Source organism: Ovis aries, chromosome 20 (genome assembly GCF_016772045.2).
Source record: "Ovis aries strain OAR_USU_Benz2616 breed Rambouillet chromosome 20, ARS-UI_Ramb_v3.0, whole genome shotgun sequence".
Classification (NCBI taxonomy): Eukaryota; Metazoa; Chordata; class Mammalia; order Artiodactyla; family Bovidae; genus Ovis; species Ovis aries.
Genome location: NC_056073.1, coordinates 47,210,459 through 47,226,739, shown reverse-complemented (window position 1 = coordinate 47,226,739; position 16,281 = coordinate 47,210,459). Strand labels below are relative to the sequence as shown.

General features: G+C 57.3%; 1 protein-coding gene across 9 annotated transcripts in view; it reads left to right on the top strand.

The window, feature by feature from the left end:
- The window catches only part of RREB1 (ras responsive element binding protein 1), a 164,003-nt gene extending 148,880 nt beyond the window's left edge, over positions 1–15,123 (top strand). For 8 of the 9 annotated variants that reach the window (XM_060403789.1, XM_042237046.2, XM_060403788.1 and 5 more), the window contains 3 exons: positions 5,197–5,358; positions 9,980–10,786; positions 11,773–15,123. In XM_060403789.1, the coding sequence (XP_060259772.1) occupies positions 5,197–5,358; positions 9,980–10,786; positions 11,773–12,284 (1,481 nt within the window). In that variant the 3' untranslated portion in view covers positions 12,285–15,123. The remainder of the gene's footprint in view (positions 1–5,196; positions 5,359–9,979; positions 10,787–11,772) is intronic. The other variant, XM_060403791.1, reaches the window with a different exon arrangement.
- The last annotated feature ends 1,158 nt before the right edge of the window (positions 15,124–16,281 follow it).

Sequence of the window (16,281 nt, the reverse complement as noted above, 5' to 3'; positions counted from 1 at the left end):
GATTGTGCAGCCACTTTTCAGTTCACTGAGGCGACCACGCCTTCTTCCGGATATTGTCATCAGTGTCAGACTAGTTGTAGAATTTAAAAATGTTTTTGCTTGTACTAAGGTGGATTGTTCCAGAGAAACATGAGATTATATTCCTCTAAGTAACAGATTTAAGTTGTCAAACAGATAGCCCCAGAGTATTTTTCAAATGTTTTCATATATTGATTTTTAAAGAGAAGTTTAAGATAAGAAATACACTTTAAATAATTTGACTCCAGGTAGTTAATGGTCGAGTGACCATGCAACTCCCATCTTAATTCTGAGTCACTGAGGATTCAAACAGGATTTATATCTTTGAACTAAGGGTAGTTTGGGTGAGATTCTTAACCTTTTGGAGATGACCACCCAGATATAAATTGATCAGACCTGAACCAGAAGAGTTGTGCAGTACAAGATTGCCAGATAAAATGCAGGACCCCAGTTAAGTCTTGGATTTCAAATAAGCAACAGATGATTTTTAGTGTATGCATCTCACGTGCACTGTTTGGGGTAGGCTGAAGGGGCACATGGGGAGGGGATGGCAGAGCCGTTGTGGGTGACGAGGGCCCCGGGGGGCTTCAGGAGGAAAGCGTTTCTCAGAAGGCACCCCCCACGGCAGTCTCTCTTGCCGCCCTGTTGGGGTGGCACCCGCCTGTCACCCGCAGGGTCTCTGAGAAGTGAACACTCCTCTCCTGACTTCTCGGCAGACGGGGTCTGAGGAGCCGGCGCTGCCTGCCCGCTCACTCCTCCCCCGGGTCCAGCACGTCCCCCTGGCTCTGGAATGTTCTGTTCTCTTCCCGGGAAGCCCACGGTCTCCCTGAGAGGACTGTACGGCGGGTACTTCCTCTCCAGACTTGTGCCAAGTCTCTGCAGGCGTCTGGTAGGAGTTCCCATAAAGTGCCCAGGCGTCCTCTTGGTTTAAGATTAGGAGGCGGGGGAGAGGGGAGTGGGAGACAGGGCGGGCGGGAGCAGGTGTGACCTTGTTTTCTCCGCTCAGTCACCGCGCCCCTGGGGTCACTGTCCCTGTCTGTCTGCCCTGTGTTCCTGCCGTGGGCATCGCAGGCCTCGTCTCTGGCGGGCAGAGCAGCCGTCCAGAGCTCGTCTTGGTGATGGGCCATGAGAGCCATGCTGTCCCCATCTTGCCCAGAGGAGACCGAGGCTCAGGGAGGGTTGAGTGATTGGCCTGCAGGCGTTCTGGTGGTCCTGGGTTGGGAGCCTGGCCGGGTCCCTGCCGCCGCCCCTGCCCTGTCTGAGGATATGGGGGTCGTGCGTGTCCTGACCTATCCCCAAGGCACAGGATGTGGAGGTGGTTTGAGACAAGGTGTAGCGTGGCTGTGGACCCCGAGCTGCTGACAGGATGGTGTTAGCGCCCCGTGGGCTCAGTTGCCCTCCTCTGCTCTTTCACAGCCTCAGCTTCCAGAGGCAATCTCTGCATCAAGCTGCTTAGTGCTTTTAGGGAGCGTTCAGCAGCAGGGACAGCGAATTCCAACATCTCTGCAGGGTCTCCCAAACATGTTTGCAGGCCATCCCGCCACCTAAACAGGCAGCATTAAGCAGCCCAGGGTTGAGTGTCCAGCTGGGGGTTCGCTGCTGCTCAGGCAAGGGGCGTGTAGTCTCAGCACTTTCTCTGCGTGGCTCAGGTTCTAGGAGCCGTGTCTCAGGAGGAAGCTGGCGTGGCTGGCACAATCCGTGTCCTGGCTCAGTCTGCACTCAGCTCCTTCCTCCTTCCACTCCCCTGCTGGCCCGAGGCATCTAGTTAAGGGGGGCCACCCTGGCTCCTTCCTCTCAGCCTAACCAGTCCGCCTCTTCAGAAGATGGCTCACTGGTTTCCGCCTTTTCCCCTTGTGAGCGTCCCGTGTGTTTTCAGGCTACAGGTAGAAGAGACAGTGCCAGAAAATGGTTCATTTCAGCCCCACCCGACTTCCTTCTGGTGAAATGGAGCGTCGGGACCCTGTGAGGGCTGAGGTGCCTCCAGCTCTGCCAGTCCTAGTCCCTGGCCTCGCCCACTTCCTCGTGGTTGGTCTCACTGATCTTTCTTGCCAGCCTGGATCCCACCTACCTCTCCCACCCTCTGTTCACAGACACCACGTTGGGCTGGAGTCTGTGGGATGCACGCCTCAGTGTGGAGAGCGCTCCCAGTGGGATGCATGCCTCAGTGTGGAGAGCGCTCCCAGTGGGATGCACACCTCAGTGTGGCAAGCTCTCCCAGCCTCGCTGGGGTTTGACTGCTTTTCACTTTCTTAGGAGGCAGCTCTGGGAGTGTCTTCCTGGCCAGCCCTGCATCATCTCTGCCCGATCCTGAAAGAAAGAGACCCGGGGGCAGGAGGGCGATGGAGGGCTGGCTGAGGGGGCGAAGGCAGGTCATCACACTTACTCTGGGCATTCACCCTTTATTCCCTCCTGCCCTGGCTGCCAGACAGCGCCATGTGCCTCTTGTAAAATTTCTGTCTTCATTTCTTGACTGTTCTGACACCGCGAGCGTGGGTCGAAGGATGTTATAGGTCTTTGGTGCGAAGGCAGCTGCCTGTGGTCACAGGTGCATTTAGAAACAGCCCTTCTGACGCAGTCTTCTGTGCCTGTTACCAAATGGATGAAATCGTCAGGTACCTTCCATACGGATCACCAGTCAGCAAGGCTTTTCTGAAGACTGTGACAGCAACATACTAGAAGGGCTCTTGTTTCCTCTGTCCATGCAGTCTGCAGGGCACGCTGCTGTTTAAAATGTGTGACTTACACAGTGAAAGGGGGACTTTTAAAGGCTCCTGTTGGTTGTCACTTTGGGAATCTTCCTAATTGGATACAATACTTCCAGGTCATTGAGTTGGTTTCTAAACTTAGCCTTAGCATGCATCTTCCTCATTATGAGACATCCGCCTGGCTCTTGAAACGGGCTGTAAAAGTGAAGCGTTTACTAGCGTGGAGATCGTAGAGTACCTCAGATAGTAGGGAGAAGCAAGAAGCCAGCCGCTCTGTTTGAAATCAAGAACGAGATCACAGCTCACAGTCACAGCTTCTGACTTGTTTTCTCCTCGGGCCTGTTTCTCTTGTTTTCACACTGGCCTGACTCAGGGAGACTGTGATTGTATTCCCCTTGGAGAAAGAAATGTTAAAGGGAAAATATTTTCTTCTTCCTTACAACAGAGCCTGAATAATTATTAAACATTAGGTTTGACATTTAGTGAAAAGTAATTTGAAGGGCACACACACACACAAAGAAAACTAAAATACTTGACAACTCGTCTTCACACAAAAAGCATGACTTTCTCTTTTTTTTTAACATGGGAATTTTTATAAATTTAGCACAAAACACCTGCAAAGTTTGTGAAGCACGGGTTCTCCAGTTCATCCTCTCAGGCCCACGTGGAGCTCCCTAGAGTAACTGTTTTTAAAATTTTCGGCTGTGCTGGGTCTTCGTTGTTGTGCACGAGCTTTTCTCTAGTCCCAGCGCGTGGGGCTGCTCTCCAGCCACGATGCACTGGCTTCTTACTATGCTGGCTTCTCTGGTTGCAGAGCGCAGGATTGAGGCATGTGGGCTCGGGAGGCGTGCCTCCTGGACGCCAGAGCACAGGCTCAGAGGTTGTGGCCCTCGAGCCTCGCTGCTCAGCGGTGTGTGGGACCTTCCCGGACCAGAGATCGAACCCCGGTCTCCTGCACTGGCAGGCGGATTCTTTACCGCCAAACCCCCAGGGAAGCCCCGCACATGACTGGTTTCTGATTCCACTTACCCGTCCTTCTAACTGCACTGTCTCTAATGGTTCTAGACATCTGTATTTAAAAACTTCTACCAGCAGTCTGGAACCATCTCTCAGAAGGGAGTGGACGTCCCTTTCTTTGGCTACCGCTGATGCTCAAACTTGGGGTGTGTGGATTCAGGCAGTGCGAGTCCTTCCAGTCCTGGGGATCCCGGGCAACAGGTCCGTGTTGTCTATTCCCCAGGTGTGTGGGTGCGTGTGCCTGCACTGGCTCTGGGGCCTGGTGATGCGAATCAGACTCTAAATGGAAGACCAGCCCCCACGGCGGGTTGAGGGAGCAGTGCTGGCTGGCTGCCTTGGGGGCAGGGGGGCGGGTGTCTTTCTGTCTGTCTGACCCGGGTGTGTGTGTGTGTGTGTGTGTGTTTCCAACCAGGGCAGCCCTGGGGTCACAAGAGAGCAGTGAGCCCTGTTTGTTGCTACACAAAGCCTTTTCCCAGTGACCTCAGAAGCTGCGACCTTGGAACGTGGCAGCTGGGGAAAGCAGAGGACTCCAGTGAGGCAGCAGACAGTAGCCCACCCCTGTGTCCTGAAGCCCACCCCCTTCCTTCCCCACCTGCCCTCTTCTTTCCTTCTCTTTGGCGTCACTCTGTGCCCTGGCTCTGCCGTGCGTCCATCCTTGCAGGCACAGATCAGGCGCTGTGGAGCCCCCAGAAGGAGTCCTAATGGAAGGGGAGGGGGTGCTGGTCACAGCAGATAGTGGCCAGGACAGGCAGGTTGGTGGGGTGCTCGGGGACCCAGCTTCTTCACACTCAGGATGCTGAGTGAAGCACGTGGTCCCTGGGGAGACTCGTCCCTGGTGGCCCCTCATCTCCCACCGGCAAGAGTGTAAAGCGAGGGGGCAGACCCGACACCCCCCCCTCCACCCCCGTCTGGCTGGCTAGAGCCACAGCACCCTTGAGCAGAGGTCCCACAGGAGGCACCCTGGGAAGTCCAGGACTCAGCTCTTCCTGTCCAGGTGGGCGGGTCAGACCCCCAGAGACCCCCAGGGGTTGAAGATGGCCCTCCATCCTGCCCCGCTTCTGCAGTGCTGCCACGCTGGGGATGCACGTGGGCATCCTCGCTGTGGTGGCCACGGTCGGCGTCCTGCGCACGTCCCTCCTCTCATCTCTGTTCTTGTTATTATGTAAGATTTTTTTTTTTAATTGTGAGATTTATTTTAAAGATATGTGTCTTGCTTTCATCGTTATCTTTCAGTGTTTTAAAGACAAATACCTTATCCCAGTCGGGATGAGGGAAGGTGGTCGTTTGCCTTATTGAAGTTCTCGGTGTACATTTCTTACTGTGTTTTATTTTCTTGAAAGGGGTGGGGGGTGGGAACCAATGCCAGTGATCCCCGGAGAAGGAACCGGAAGCAGACTTTCCTTTTTCGCTGCAGTAGAAAGCCAGGTAAATATGTATTTTTTTTCCCCCGATTCAGGTCAGAAACCCTTCCCTTGTCAAAAATGCGGTGCCTTCTTTTCCACCAAATCTAACTGTGAACGACACCAGTTGCGCAAACACGGAGTTACCGCCTGTTCCCTGAGAAGAAACGGGCTTATCCCCCAGTCAAAAGAGAGTGATGGAGCCCGTGATAGCACAGGTAGTGCCTCCAGGCGGTGGAGCGGGGCGCCCTTAGCCGCCCGCCTCCCTTTCCCTGCAGGAGCCCGCGGATCCCATCTGCTGGGGAAGGCCTGACCTTCCCCTCCCCGCCCCCCCACGCCTGTTCGTGCCCTTTGTCCCCTAGAGCTGGGCGGTGCGGGAGGGTGTGCAGTCCCGCTCTTTTGTAGGAACACGTTTGAGAGGGATGTGGAAGCGCTGGGCCGGTGTTTTCGGAAACCCCAGCTGGGCTGCGTCCTACAGGGCAGGGATGGGCCGGCTGGGAAGGTCCTGCAGGAACCCGCGATGCCCCGCCCCCCATGGGGAGGGGCCGGCCAGGCGGAGTGTTTTCTTTTCAATAACTCTCTTCCCAGTAAAAACCTTAGTCTTGTTTGAGAAAGCACTGTGCATGTCCTTTCTTTAATCCCATCTCCGCTTGCTCCGAATCCGGGTATTATTCTCCTGTGCTGATATGTGCTTCCTTCCTCCAGCCCTCCAGAGCAATTAACGGCTGCCCGTGCGTCCCCCGCCACCTTTTTCCCTTCCAGCTTCTGTATTTACTCATGTTCTCTGTTGAGTGCCTTCCATTATCTCCAACCGCTGGGGGTTTGTGTCCCTCACCCCCCGAAACGAAACCAAGCATCGCTGCCTGTGGGTGGCTCAGACGTGGGGCTGGTGGGCTGATACTGAGTAAGTCTTGCAGGTGTGGGTTCAGTCTGACAGCGAAAGCTTGACTTTTTCCCTTTTTTGAAGCCAAGGAGATTCCCCGCCCCCCCCCCCCCAGGTGTGTTTTCCGGCTATTACCTGGTCACTGTGTCCCATGCTTCCTGCCCTCAGACTGAGTGGGGCGGTGGTCCCCCTCTCCTGGGAGTGAGCATGGACTGGAGGGCCGGCTGTAGCCCCCGGCCGCCTTGTCCGTGTGGTCAGAGACGGGGTTGGGGGGCCGCAGAACCTCTTCTCGGGGCCACGCCTCCCCCCAGCCAGTGAGACAGGCCCGAGACACCCTGGCCACGCCCTCGGCCGCGGTCAGACCCTCGGCTTCCAGGCCCACGTGACTGGCCAGGATCTTTGAGTGGAGAGGGGTCCGGGCGCTCACGGAGTCTTGCTGACTGCTGCCCTCGGGCCCATGGTGCTGGGTGACCTGCCGTTCACCCCGCGAAGCTAGCCACTGGGCTGGCAGGGTGCAGCTTCGCTGGGACGGCCCTGCCAATGTCTGAGCCTCGGCTGCCACGTCAGGTTCCTCCCGGCCCCACTCTTGCAGCCCATCAAGGTTTCCAGGGGGCCGCTGGGCGCCCTTGGCCCCTACGCTGGCAGACGAGTCTTCAGGTGTAACAGCCACGATGCACACTTTGGGTTCAGCATCTTGAGCTGTGTGCTCAGGGAGCACCCAAACCAGGGCTCCTGCAGACGCGGAGCTAGTCTTAGCCTTGGGGCAGCTCCATGTCTTCACGGTGTGGGTACTTGTTTTATAAACTGCAGTTATGAGTTTGGTTTTTCCAAGTCTCACAGCGCCCTCCTCACCCCCACCCTGCCCGGAGGGTGTATAGGTTTCCTTTAAGGGACAAAGCCTCTGGAAAAAGAAAATTCAGTGAGAGTTGTAACGGGAAACCAGCATAGAGAAAATATAGGTTTGGTGTAATTGTGGTCACAGTCCGCTGTGAGAGAGAAGATGGAGAGAAGGAGGGTCGGGGAGCAGGAGCTGAGTGCTTTCGAGAGCTTTTCACACCAGGTGAGGGCAATGGAGGGTGGAGGTTTCTTTCAGGCTCCTTCCCATGAAATTTAAAGTCAGGCTTTGGAGAAAAACCATAAAAACACAAAGGCAGGAAACGACCCAGGCCGTTCTTGAGGGATTTCTATGTTTATATGCCTAGGTTGCGTTTTCTGAAAATCCCAGAACATGTTTTGCAACGTAGGTCTGACTTTCTCAATCACAGAAGGTCCCCCACCGCAGTTCGCCGTAGATTTTCCCCAGAGGAACGGGGACAGTGCTGGGATGGGGCAGTGCTAGCTGAAAGGGACGTGTTGATTGTTCAGAGCCAGGCTGAGACTGAGGTGCACTTTGTCCCCGCGGAGGCTGCTCCTGGGTCTTCCTCAGGTGATCCTTGTCGCAGCCTTCCTGTTTGCGGGCACCTGCGGGTGATTTTTCAAATCAATGTGAGTGTGAACGTTTTTCGCGTTTTTTGGCCGGGCTGCGCGGCCTTTGGAATCTTAACTTCCCTGACCAGGGGTTGAACCAGGCCCCACCGCAGTCAAAGCCAGGGAACTCCCCAGCATGGGCGTTTTGAAACTGTCGCTTCAAGGTGGCCCCCTTCGCTGACCTGAAGCCCCTTGTTGCCCGTGTGGGTGGGGCCCCTTCCTCCCGGCCTCGCCCCTGCCCAGGCAGATGGATGTTTAGGTCGTAGGATGTCAGCTCAGTTGGAGAGCGTGAGATTTCTCAGAAGCAGTAGATGTTTACTTGTTGACCTGACACGGAGGTCTTCACTCTCACACGGGAGGAGCTTTGGGGTTCTTATCTACGAGTGCCTTCAGAGTCTGTCTGCTTCCTCTAGCAGTTTTTCTTAGATTCGTGTCACAAACAAGGGCCTGGCTGACAGGAACAGAAAATGTTTAAAGCCACATGGCTTACAAAAGTCATCAGCTCAGCCGCCTGCATTTGGGGAGGGTGCGTGGTGAGGAGGGCTAGGTCGCGTAGGGCCTGGCGTTGTACGCTGTGCGTCCACGAGACCCAAGAGGTTAAGTCCTTGAGCCCGAGGATTGCCAAGAAAACTCCTGGAGTGGCTTGCAACTGGAAGGGCCCGGCTACTGAAAACGCCCCCTGGTGGACGTCGGGCAGAAGGCGGCCAAGCTCCCCAGAGGAACCGAGCTGGCCTCTGCTGCCTTCAGAGAGAGCATCACCCCCGCTGAGGAAGGCCCCGCGGTCAGAACACTTGGGTTTGGTTTCAGAATTCACTTAGTTTATCATCTTAAATATATTCTACTGCAGTGGAAATCTTAAATAACCCATGTTCTTTTGGTGAAAAAGAAAAACAGTGACTAGTGGGACAGCCTAGAATGTTCTGGGACAGACAGGAAGTAACTACACACACCCCCCCCCCCCCCCCGTGGCTTCCCCCTGAGACACCTGTAATGTAACTACCCACCGAACCAATAAATCGGAAACCAAGCATTCTGCACTTTGTTATTTTGAAGTTTACACCAAAATCCATGTAAAAGGTGCTCTCGGAGCAATTTAAAGAAAATGAGCATCTGATTTTTCCTTGGAAAATGGCCTAGATGTTGGTGTGGGCGTGTATATATGTATGTATCTCAGGAGTCTTCTTTAATTTGGGGGGTAATTGCCAAAAGCCATTTATTGTCAGAAATTTTATACTCACCCCACAATCACTTGCTTCCTTCTGAAACCTTCTGAGATACTTGCACAGTGGCTGCCGAAAAGTAGTCAGAGTGAAACCAACGGAGAGAAGGAAGCGGGAGAGCCGTGTAGCGGGCCTTGGTGGGGCCGATGCCTTGGCTTCGCCGCCAGCCCAGGGCTGCCCTGACGGCGGAGCACAGAGCCTGTGCCTCCGGCCGGCGTGGTGCCGGTCTGCGCGCGGCAGGGGAGGGGCCCGGTTCGGTGTGTGAACCCGGGCTCGGAGAACGGGCGGCGCGAGCCGTGTCTGTGCCACAGAATGGGTTCTGTCAGCCTGCTGCCGCAGCGGTACCCCGGCCGTGGTACCTGTAGTTAAAAGTTGGGCTCAGCAAGCTTCAGCTTCACCGTCACAGCTCATGATGGATAGGGGCTAAGACCTTGTTTGACCAGAATGGCGAGGAGATGGTGTTTTTGATCAATACCGTCATCTCTTGGGTGTCGACAGTGTTCCCAGGGGGCCAGCCCTTAAGAAGGCCGATAGAAACCGGCGGACTGTCCACATCTGGTTTTGCTGTGGAGAGTGGACAGGTAGGAACCAGCCGAGAGACGGGAAGCGTCTCCGCTCCCTACCCGGGTCCCGACAGCAGCCAGGGGGCCCGCAGCTGCGCATGGTCTCCTGCCGCCCGCGCGCTCTCCCGGAGACCAGCCGCCAGGTGGCAGCGTGCGGGCCGCAGACACCGAACTCTGGCCCTGGGCCGCGGCCTGTGAGCCCCTCCCCAGATCCCATGGAGGGGGGTCTTGGTCCTTTGTCTGCTGCATGTGTATACGGCTCTCTGCTCTGGAAAATAACTTCTCCCGCTCGGCTTCCTCAACCTCCCTCGCGCTGCGAGTCTCTGGAATGCGCCCGCTGTCCTCTCCCGGTCCTTTCTGTCTGGCTGCCCTGAGCCGCTCGCCCGCCCCTGGGGACCCGGAGCATCCCTGTGTGTTCCCGTGGGTGGGGGTGGGGGGCACCCGGCTCCAGGGGTGGAGGGGAGGGCAGGGGTCGCAGGCGCAGGCAGCCTGGGACCCCCTGCCTGTGTGTGCGCCCACATGGAGGCTCCTTTTTAAAATTAACCTCAGGCCCGCCTGGGGGATGCAAGGGGTGATGAGGATTCGGGTGAGAGAAACCCTTGCTGGGGTTTGGGAGACATGTCCCGAGGGGTGGGTCACGGGCGAGCCTTCGGAAGGGGTGTGTTTGGGGGCCCGGTTCTCAGCCTGCCCCGTGCTTGCCCCGCAGACAGCCAGTCGGACGCAGAGGCCTCGGCGGCCGGCAGCGAAGTGCTGGACCTCACCGCCCGGGAGCCGCCCGCGCCAACCCCAGAAGGTGCCTCGGAGCCCAGCCCGGCCGTGGCCCCGGCCCCGGAGGACCCCCCGAGGGGCGCGCAGGAGGAGGTGGAGCAGGTGGCGGCGGAGGGGGACGTGCAGCCCGAAGAAGAGGACGCACAGCCCACGGAGGAGGAGGAGGGGGAGGAGGAGTGTGCGGAGGAGGAGCCGGCCGAGGCCGCTGACGGCCCCGAGGAGGACACAGTCAGCAACAAGAGCCTGGACCTCAACCTCGCCAGCACGCTGATGGGCTTCAAGCTGGCCGAGGGCGAGGCGGGCGCGCAAGACCACAAGCACGCCTGCCACGTGTGCGGCAAGAGCTTCAAGCTCCTGGGGACCCTCAGCCGCCACCGCAAGGCCCACGACCGCGAGGAGCCCAGTGACGAGAGCGCGCCCCCCCGGGAGCACGAGGGGCCGCACCCGGCTGCCCCCGAGCCCCCAGTCCCCGAGCCCCCAGCCGAGGCGGAGGCCACGCCCGAGGCCCCAGCGGAGAAGCAGAACGAGGCAGCCGAGGGCCCCTCGGACGCGGACGGTGACGCAGACGGGGAGGGCCCCGCCGAGAAAAGACCGCTGGAGAAGAGTGATGATGACAAGAAGCCAAAGACAGACGCGCCCAGGAGCGCAGCCAGCAAGGCGGACAAGAGGAAGAAGGTGTGCAGCGTGTGTAGCAAGAGGTTCTGGTCCCTGCAGGACCTGACGCGGCACATGAGGTCGCACACAGGTGAGGGGGCGGGGCAGGCGGGGGGGGGGGGGGCAGGGCCGGAGCTGGCCGCCGCGGTAGTGGTGTTTTCCAGAGCCTTCTGATCAGCCTCTTTGCCCTCTGCACCTCAGTCTCCCTGTCTCTAGAAAGGGGGGTGATGGCTGCCCTTCTGGAAGCTTCCAGAAGAATACGGGTGCCAGGAAGGGCTGTGGGGTGGCCCAGGGAGCAGCGGTGAGGCAGGAGTTGAGCAGGGCTCCTTGCCCGGGCCTGTCGCAGGGAGGGGGCGCTCCCAGGTGTGCCCATCAGCCAGCTCTAGTTGCCCAGGTCTCTGCAGGGAGGCACGCAGATGTGACCGTCAGCCAGCAGGTGCTGGGTTGGCCGTGCGGCTTCCGGGCTGATGGGGCTGAACCAAGAGGGCACCTGCTTGCTCCCCGGGCACAGCCCCACTCCTGAAGCCACCACCTCTAGGCTTGATGCTGCAAATCCCCTGCAGGGGCCACTGCTTGGGTAGAAAGGAGGCCTGGACGCACTCACTGTGCCTTGCCCCGCTGAGCAGGGAGACTCCCCAGTGTCTTGGTCTCCGTTTCCCTCCACTCCCGGTGGCTAAGAAGGTTTCATCCCCTGCCGAGGCCCTGCACTGGGCTCCCAGTAGTGGTGTCGGTGGGCTCCGGGCTAGTGGTTCCCTCAGCTGCTCTGCATCCGGGCACAGCGAGTCTGCAGCTCTGAGTCTGCAGTGGCGCCAGCCCTGGGGGCCCTGTCCGGCGCCTGTGTGCCCGAGGGTCCTGGATTGGGATTGAGAAAGCAATCAGGACCGAGGCTGAGGAGAAGCTCCCTGCAGCCCTGTTCCCCATCCTGTGCTGTGGTTGGGACAGAGGAGGCTCCTGTGAGCGGACCGGGGGCTCGGCGGCCCACCAGGCTACCCATCGGGCCTTGGCTGTGCTTGGGCGGAGCTGGGCGGTGGTCGCGGGCGGCCGGGTTCGCAGCCCTGATTCCCTCTGGTTCCCCAGGAGAGAGGCCCTACAAGTGCCAGACCTGCGAGCGGACCTTCACCTTGAAACACAGCCTGGTGCGCCACCAGCGGGTCCACCAGAAGGCCCGGCACGCCAAGCACCACGGCAAGGACAGCGACCGCGAGGAGCGCGCGGAGGAGGACAGCGAGAGCGAGTCCGCCCACAGCGGCGCGCACCCCCTGTCAGAGGGCGAGGGGGACGCGGGCCTGCACGCCAGCACCCACGTGGCACTCACGCGGAGCCGGAGGGAGAGCCTGGCCGCCAAGGACGCCGGCCGCCGGGAGGAGCGGGCGGCAGCGCGGACGGCGGGGGCCAGCCAGGCAGCGGCCGGCAGGAGCGCGCCCAGGGCCGCCGCTGCAGGCAGCCCCCGGGAGCCAGCGCCCCAGGGCGACCCCGGCCGGGAGAGCCCCGCGGGCCTCCTGCAAGACCTGCTGGAGCTGCCGGGCCGCAGGCCTGCCCACCCCCTCCTGCCCACTGCCGACAGCGCCTCGCTCTTGGGCCTGGAATGACGACCCGGCCCGCCCCCCAGCACGCAGACGAGAGCCAGCAGAGCAAAGCGCCCTGAATCTGCTTCCCGAGGTGCCCTCGGTGCCCCTCGGCTGTTGGGGGGCCGGAGAGAGAGGGGGCAGCCGCCCACCAGGTGCCATCGCCTTACGACTGCGGGGAAGGGCCGCACCAGCGATTCGAGTGCCTTAACTACTTACAGCCCTTGGTGTCGTCCTGGGTGTTATGTGTTTCCAAAACGACTTTTTGAAAAACAAAGCAAATATTTTAATGAATTATTTGGAGAGGACCTTTTCATTTAAGCATTAACATTACCTTCTGTGTTGGTGTGTGTGAGCTTGTTTTTGCGAATCTGTGATAGTCACGTTTGTTCTGTGAGCTGGAAACAGACAAAAAAAAACATGCCCTTGGATACCTATGGCCAATAACTGGAAGAAAGTGACGCGAATTCCATGTAAATTCCCAGAGGAAATGTGGATGAGATGCTCATTTCTCAGACTTTTTCTTTCTGTTTGCTGTGTGGTGGAGCTGAGATTGGGTCCTCGGTGGACTGCAGGGTGTGGCTCATGAAGGTTTCCAGTTTGGTTCAAGCCAAAACCAGGAAAGAGTCTAGCTTCGGCCTGGGACACATTTCCACTCTCTCAGCGTTAGACACGCCGTTACTGCTGCAGTTTCCAGACAGAGGAGAGTCCCCCTGGCAACTGAACCTGCGGGAAACATGCACAGGTGTCATATATCTGACTCCTGCCCCCAACCCCCACCCTTTTCGGTATATGTATTAATAATATTATTATTATTATTATTATTTGTAGTTCATCAGTTTGCTGGTCTCTGCAGTCAGCAGAAACAAATGGGCAATATTTGTCCTGGGAGACCTGGGCCGCCCCCGCCCGGGCTCCCCCGCGTGAGTGTCCGCCCGCAGCCTCTGCCAGGCCCCCTGGGGCGGCAGCTCTTCTACTGTACTTAGACACGCCTCTCTTCTGTGACTGCAGCACCCAGCAGGGGCCCCATGGTCCTCTGCCCGCTCCTGGGGGGCCGGGGGGCAATGGGGAGGGAAGAGGAGGCACGGTGGGCGCCGGGGGCCTCCAGAGAAGCCGGGGGCAGGACCCACTGCTCGCCAGGTCTTCCTGCCAGACCCAGCCCAGGCCTCGCCCGCTGGCACCCCTGTCCTTTGCAGAGCAAGGGAATTCTACTACTGGTAACAAGACTGCACCGGCGAGATGGAGGAGGGGGAATAGGGGCCTGTCTACCTTCCTGTAATCCGGGGTTGGTGCTTGAAGAGAAACACGTGTCTCTAGTTTCTGAGTCGTTCGAGCCCCTGGGTGCACAGAGGTGGATTTTCTTTTCATGAGCATCGTATGCAGGCAATAGACCCCCTCACTGTAGCTGCCAGCAGTGACTGGAAACTGACCCTACTGTAGCTGGGCTGTGCTCAGCGGCCTGTCCTCTAGCCGGGACCCCCCCCCCCCCCCCGCCCCGCCGAGCCTCAGTGCCTCAGCCCTTCCTCCCCGCCCCGGGACCCAGGGCTCCTCTGTCCTCAGACCTGTGCCCACCACAGGGACCCCCACCCTCCACTTCCTCACCCACTCCTGGTGGCCAAAATCCAACCACCCAGACTTCAAAGGAAGCTGTGTATTCTTGACGTGATGAAAAAGCGGTATCTTTGCATGTGAAAGGAGAAAGGTTGAGGTATATTAAGATTTTTAACTGTATTAGGGATGTGTGAACCAGTTTCAAATGAGGTTTTATTTACTTTAGATGAAGACGAATCAGAACCAATGACACCCCCCCCCCGCCCCGCCCCTGCCCCGTATCACTTCATACCAAGTGTGGTGTGCTTACCTAAAACCAGTTCATTCATCCCTTAATTTTTTATGACGATTGTTGTTATTTTCATTGTTATTATTTGGGTGTTTTGTTTTCCTTTGCAGCTCTCCACACTAAAACTCGGAACGTTGTGGGGAGAAGCCACGAGTTAACTCTGCGCTGGGGTGAGATGTAGCCGGAACCAGCCCGGCACCGCGGCCAAGGCAGCCGCTTGCAATAATCACTATTGATTTAAAGCTTTATTTAGCCTTCATCTGTACCCTCGTAGTCATAAGGTCTTGCCACATTTTATTAGCGAGGTTGAGAGATGTATCATTTGTTTGTTGTTCTGTCCCCTCCCCCAATATTAAACTGTGAAATTTGTGATTTGTTTAAACTCTGGGTGAATCATAGCTTAGTTTGCATGTCCAGCTAATTTGTTCCTATACATTTTGTTTGATTCTTTTTCTCCTTCTCTCAGGGCTTTTACAAAAAAAAAAAAAAAGAAATATATATATATGGATCTTCTGAAAAGTTTTTTGAGGTGCAAGTTTCTCTCTTTTGTTTTTTCTCTTTGGTTTATGAACACGATGCTGAGATTCAGTCACTACATGAAACTCCCGGCTGTGAAAACAAAACAAAAACCCGGGGCTGTTTCTCCCACCAGCCCCCAGGGGAGGCTGTGTGGCAGTCGGATGCCCGTTTGTTTCAGAAAGTTTCACCGTTCTTTCCACGCTCTGTTCCTCTCTTTCCTCCAGAAGGAAGTTGATCCTAGTGATTTCAGCCCATGCATTAAACAGGAAACAATAATAAACGTGTGGAATCCATATTTTTCTAAAGGGAACTTAAAAACTGCTGCTACATGTTGCGTACAAAACTGGTTGATGCCACATGAACAGAGAATCACGAGTTCGGTCTTGGTACTCCTCATTGCTCTTTGTATCCAGTTGTATAGTACTTCCAAATTCAAAATGAGAAGAAACGCTGTTCTGTATCAAACCATCTAAAAGCAATAAATGTTATATTTTAAAAACGGCAGGTTGCCGGTCCCGCGGCCATCCTTTGATTTGCTGTGGTCCTGTGAGCTCGTCCCCGACCCGGGCCGCTGCCCAGGGCATCCGTGGCAGGGGGGTGGGGGAAACTCAGGCCTGCTTGCTGCCCGCTGGGCAGCTGGGGTTCCGACAAGAGCCCTCACCCAGGCAGCATCTCTCAGCCTCGGGCCATGTCCTCGCCCACCTGGGGGGATCTTTTCAGGGCCCCGAGTGGTCAGTGGCGGCAGCTCCCCCTCTAGTCAGGCTGTGTGGGGTTGAGTTGTCCCCTGGGTGGAGAGCTCCCGTGACTCAGGCCTGCTGGTGTGGGCAGGGGCCTGGACAGCACGGTGACCCCAGGGCTCGGGGGACAGAGCTGGTTAGAAGCCACGTTTGCTTCTGCTGAGATCTGCTGTCACAAAGCCACTGAAGGGCCAATGCCCAGACACTGTAAGCCCAGAGTGGGTCTTAAAGCAGTTCGGAAGGACGCGGGGTTCGGGGAAGCTGGTTGTAGATGTTTCCAGCAAGGTGACCGTGTCACAGTTCTGAGCGCTGAGTGCTCGGGTCCTTCAGGCCTCCAGGTCCCGATGTCAGGGACCCCCACCCCCGCTGCTGTACCCCCATATTACACACACCAGCCTCAGGAGACTGATTGTGGGGAGATGAAGTGAGGAGTCCTAAGTCGTATTAATACAACCAAATAACTCGGGAGTGACTTGCATAGACAAGCAGCTCACAGGAAGCAAGCCCTCCGACCTGTCCAGTCGTGGGGGCCACTGAGCCGCGCTGATAGCCACCTCGCTTCTTTGTGGGTGGGGTCATTCCTGGCTGGGAACCAGGACCATACATGGTCAATGTGAAGGGCGAAGGGTCAGCCCCTTTGGAATAGGATGCCCAAGATGGGGTGCAGACTCCAGGAAATGCCCACATGTCCGTGTGTCCGTGTGTGTGTGTGTGTGTGTGTGTGTCGGGTCCAGCCCTGGGCGGGCAGTGCTGAAAGCAGCTTACAAGATAGGACCTCTCAAAAGCGCAAGCCCGTTCCTTAGAAAGGAGACAACGTTCATCTGCCCCGTCACCTCCCCTGCTTGGGGTTCTGAGCTGACCCCCTCCCTCTGGGGAGCAAGCTGCAGGCCCCTCCTGCAGGCCCCCACCTCCCGCCAACCCTGGG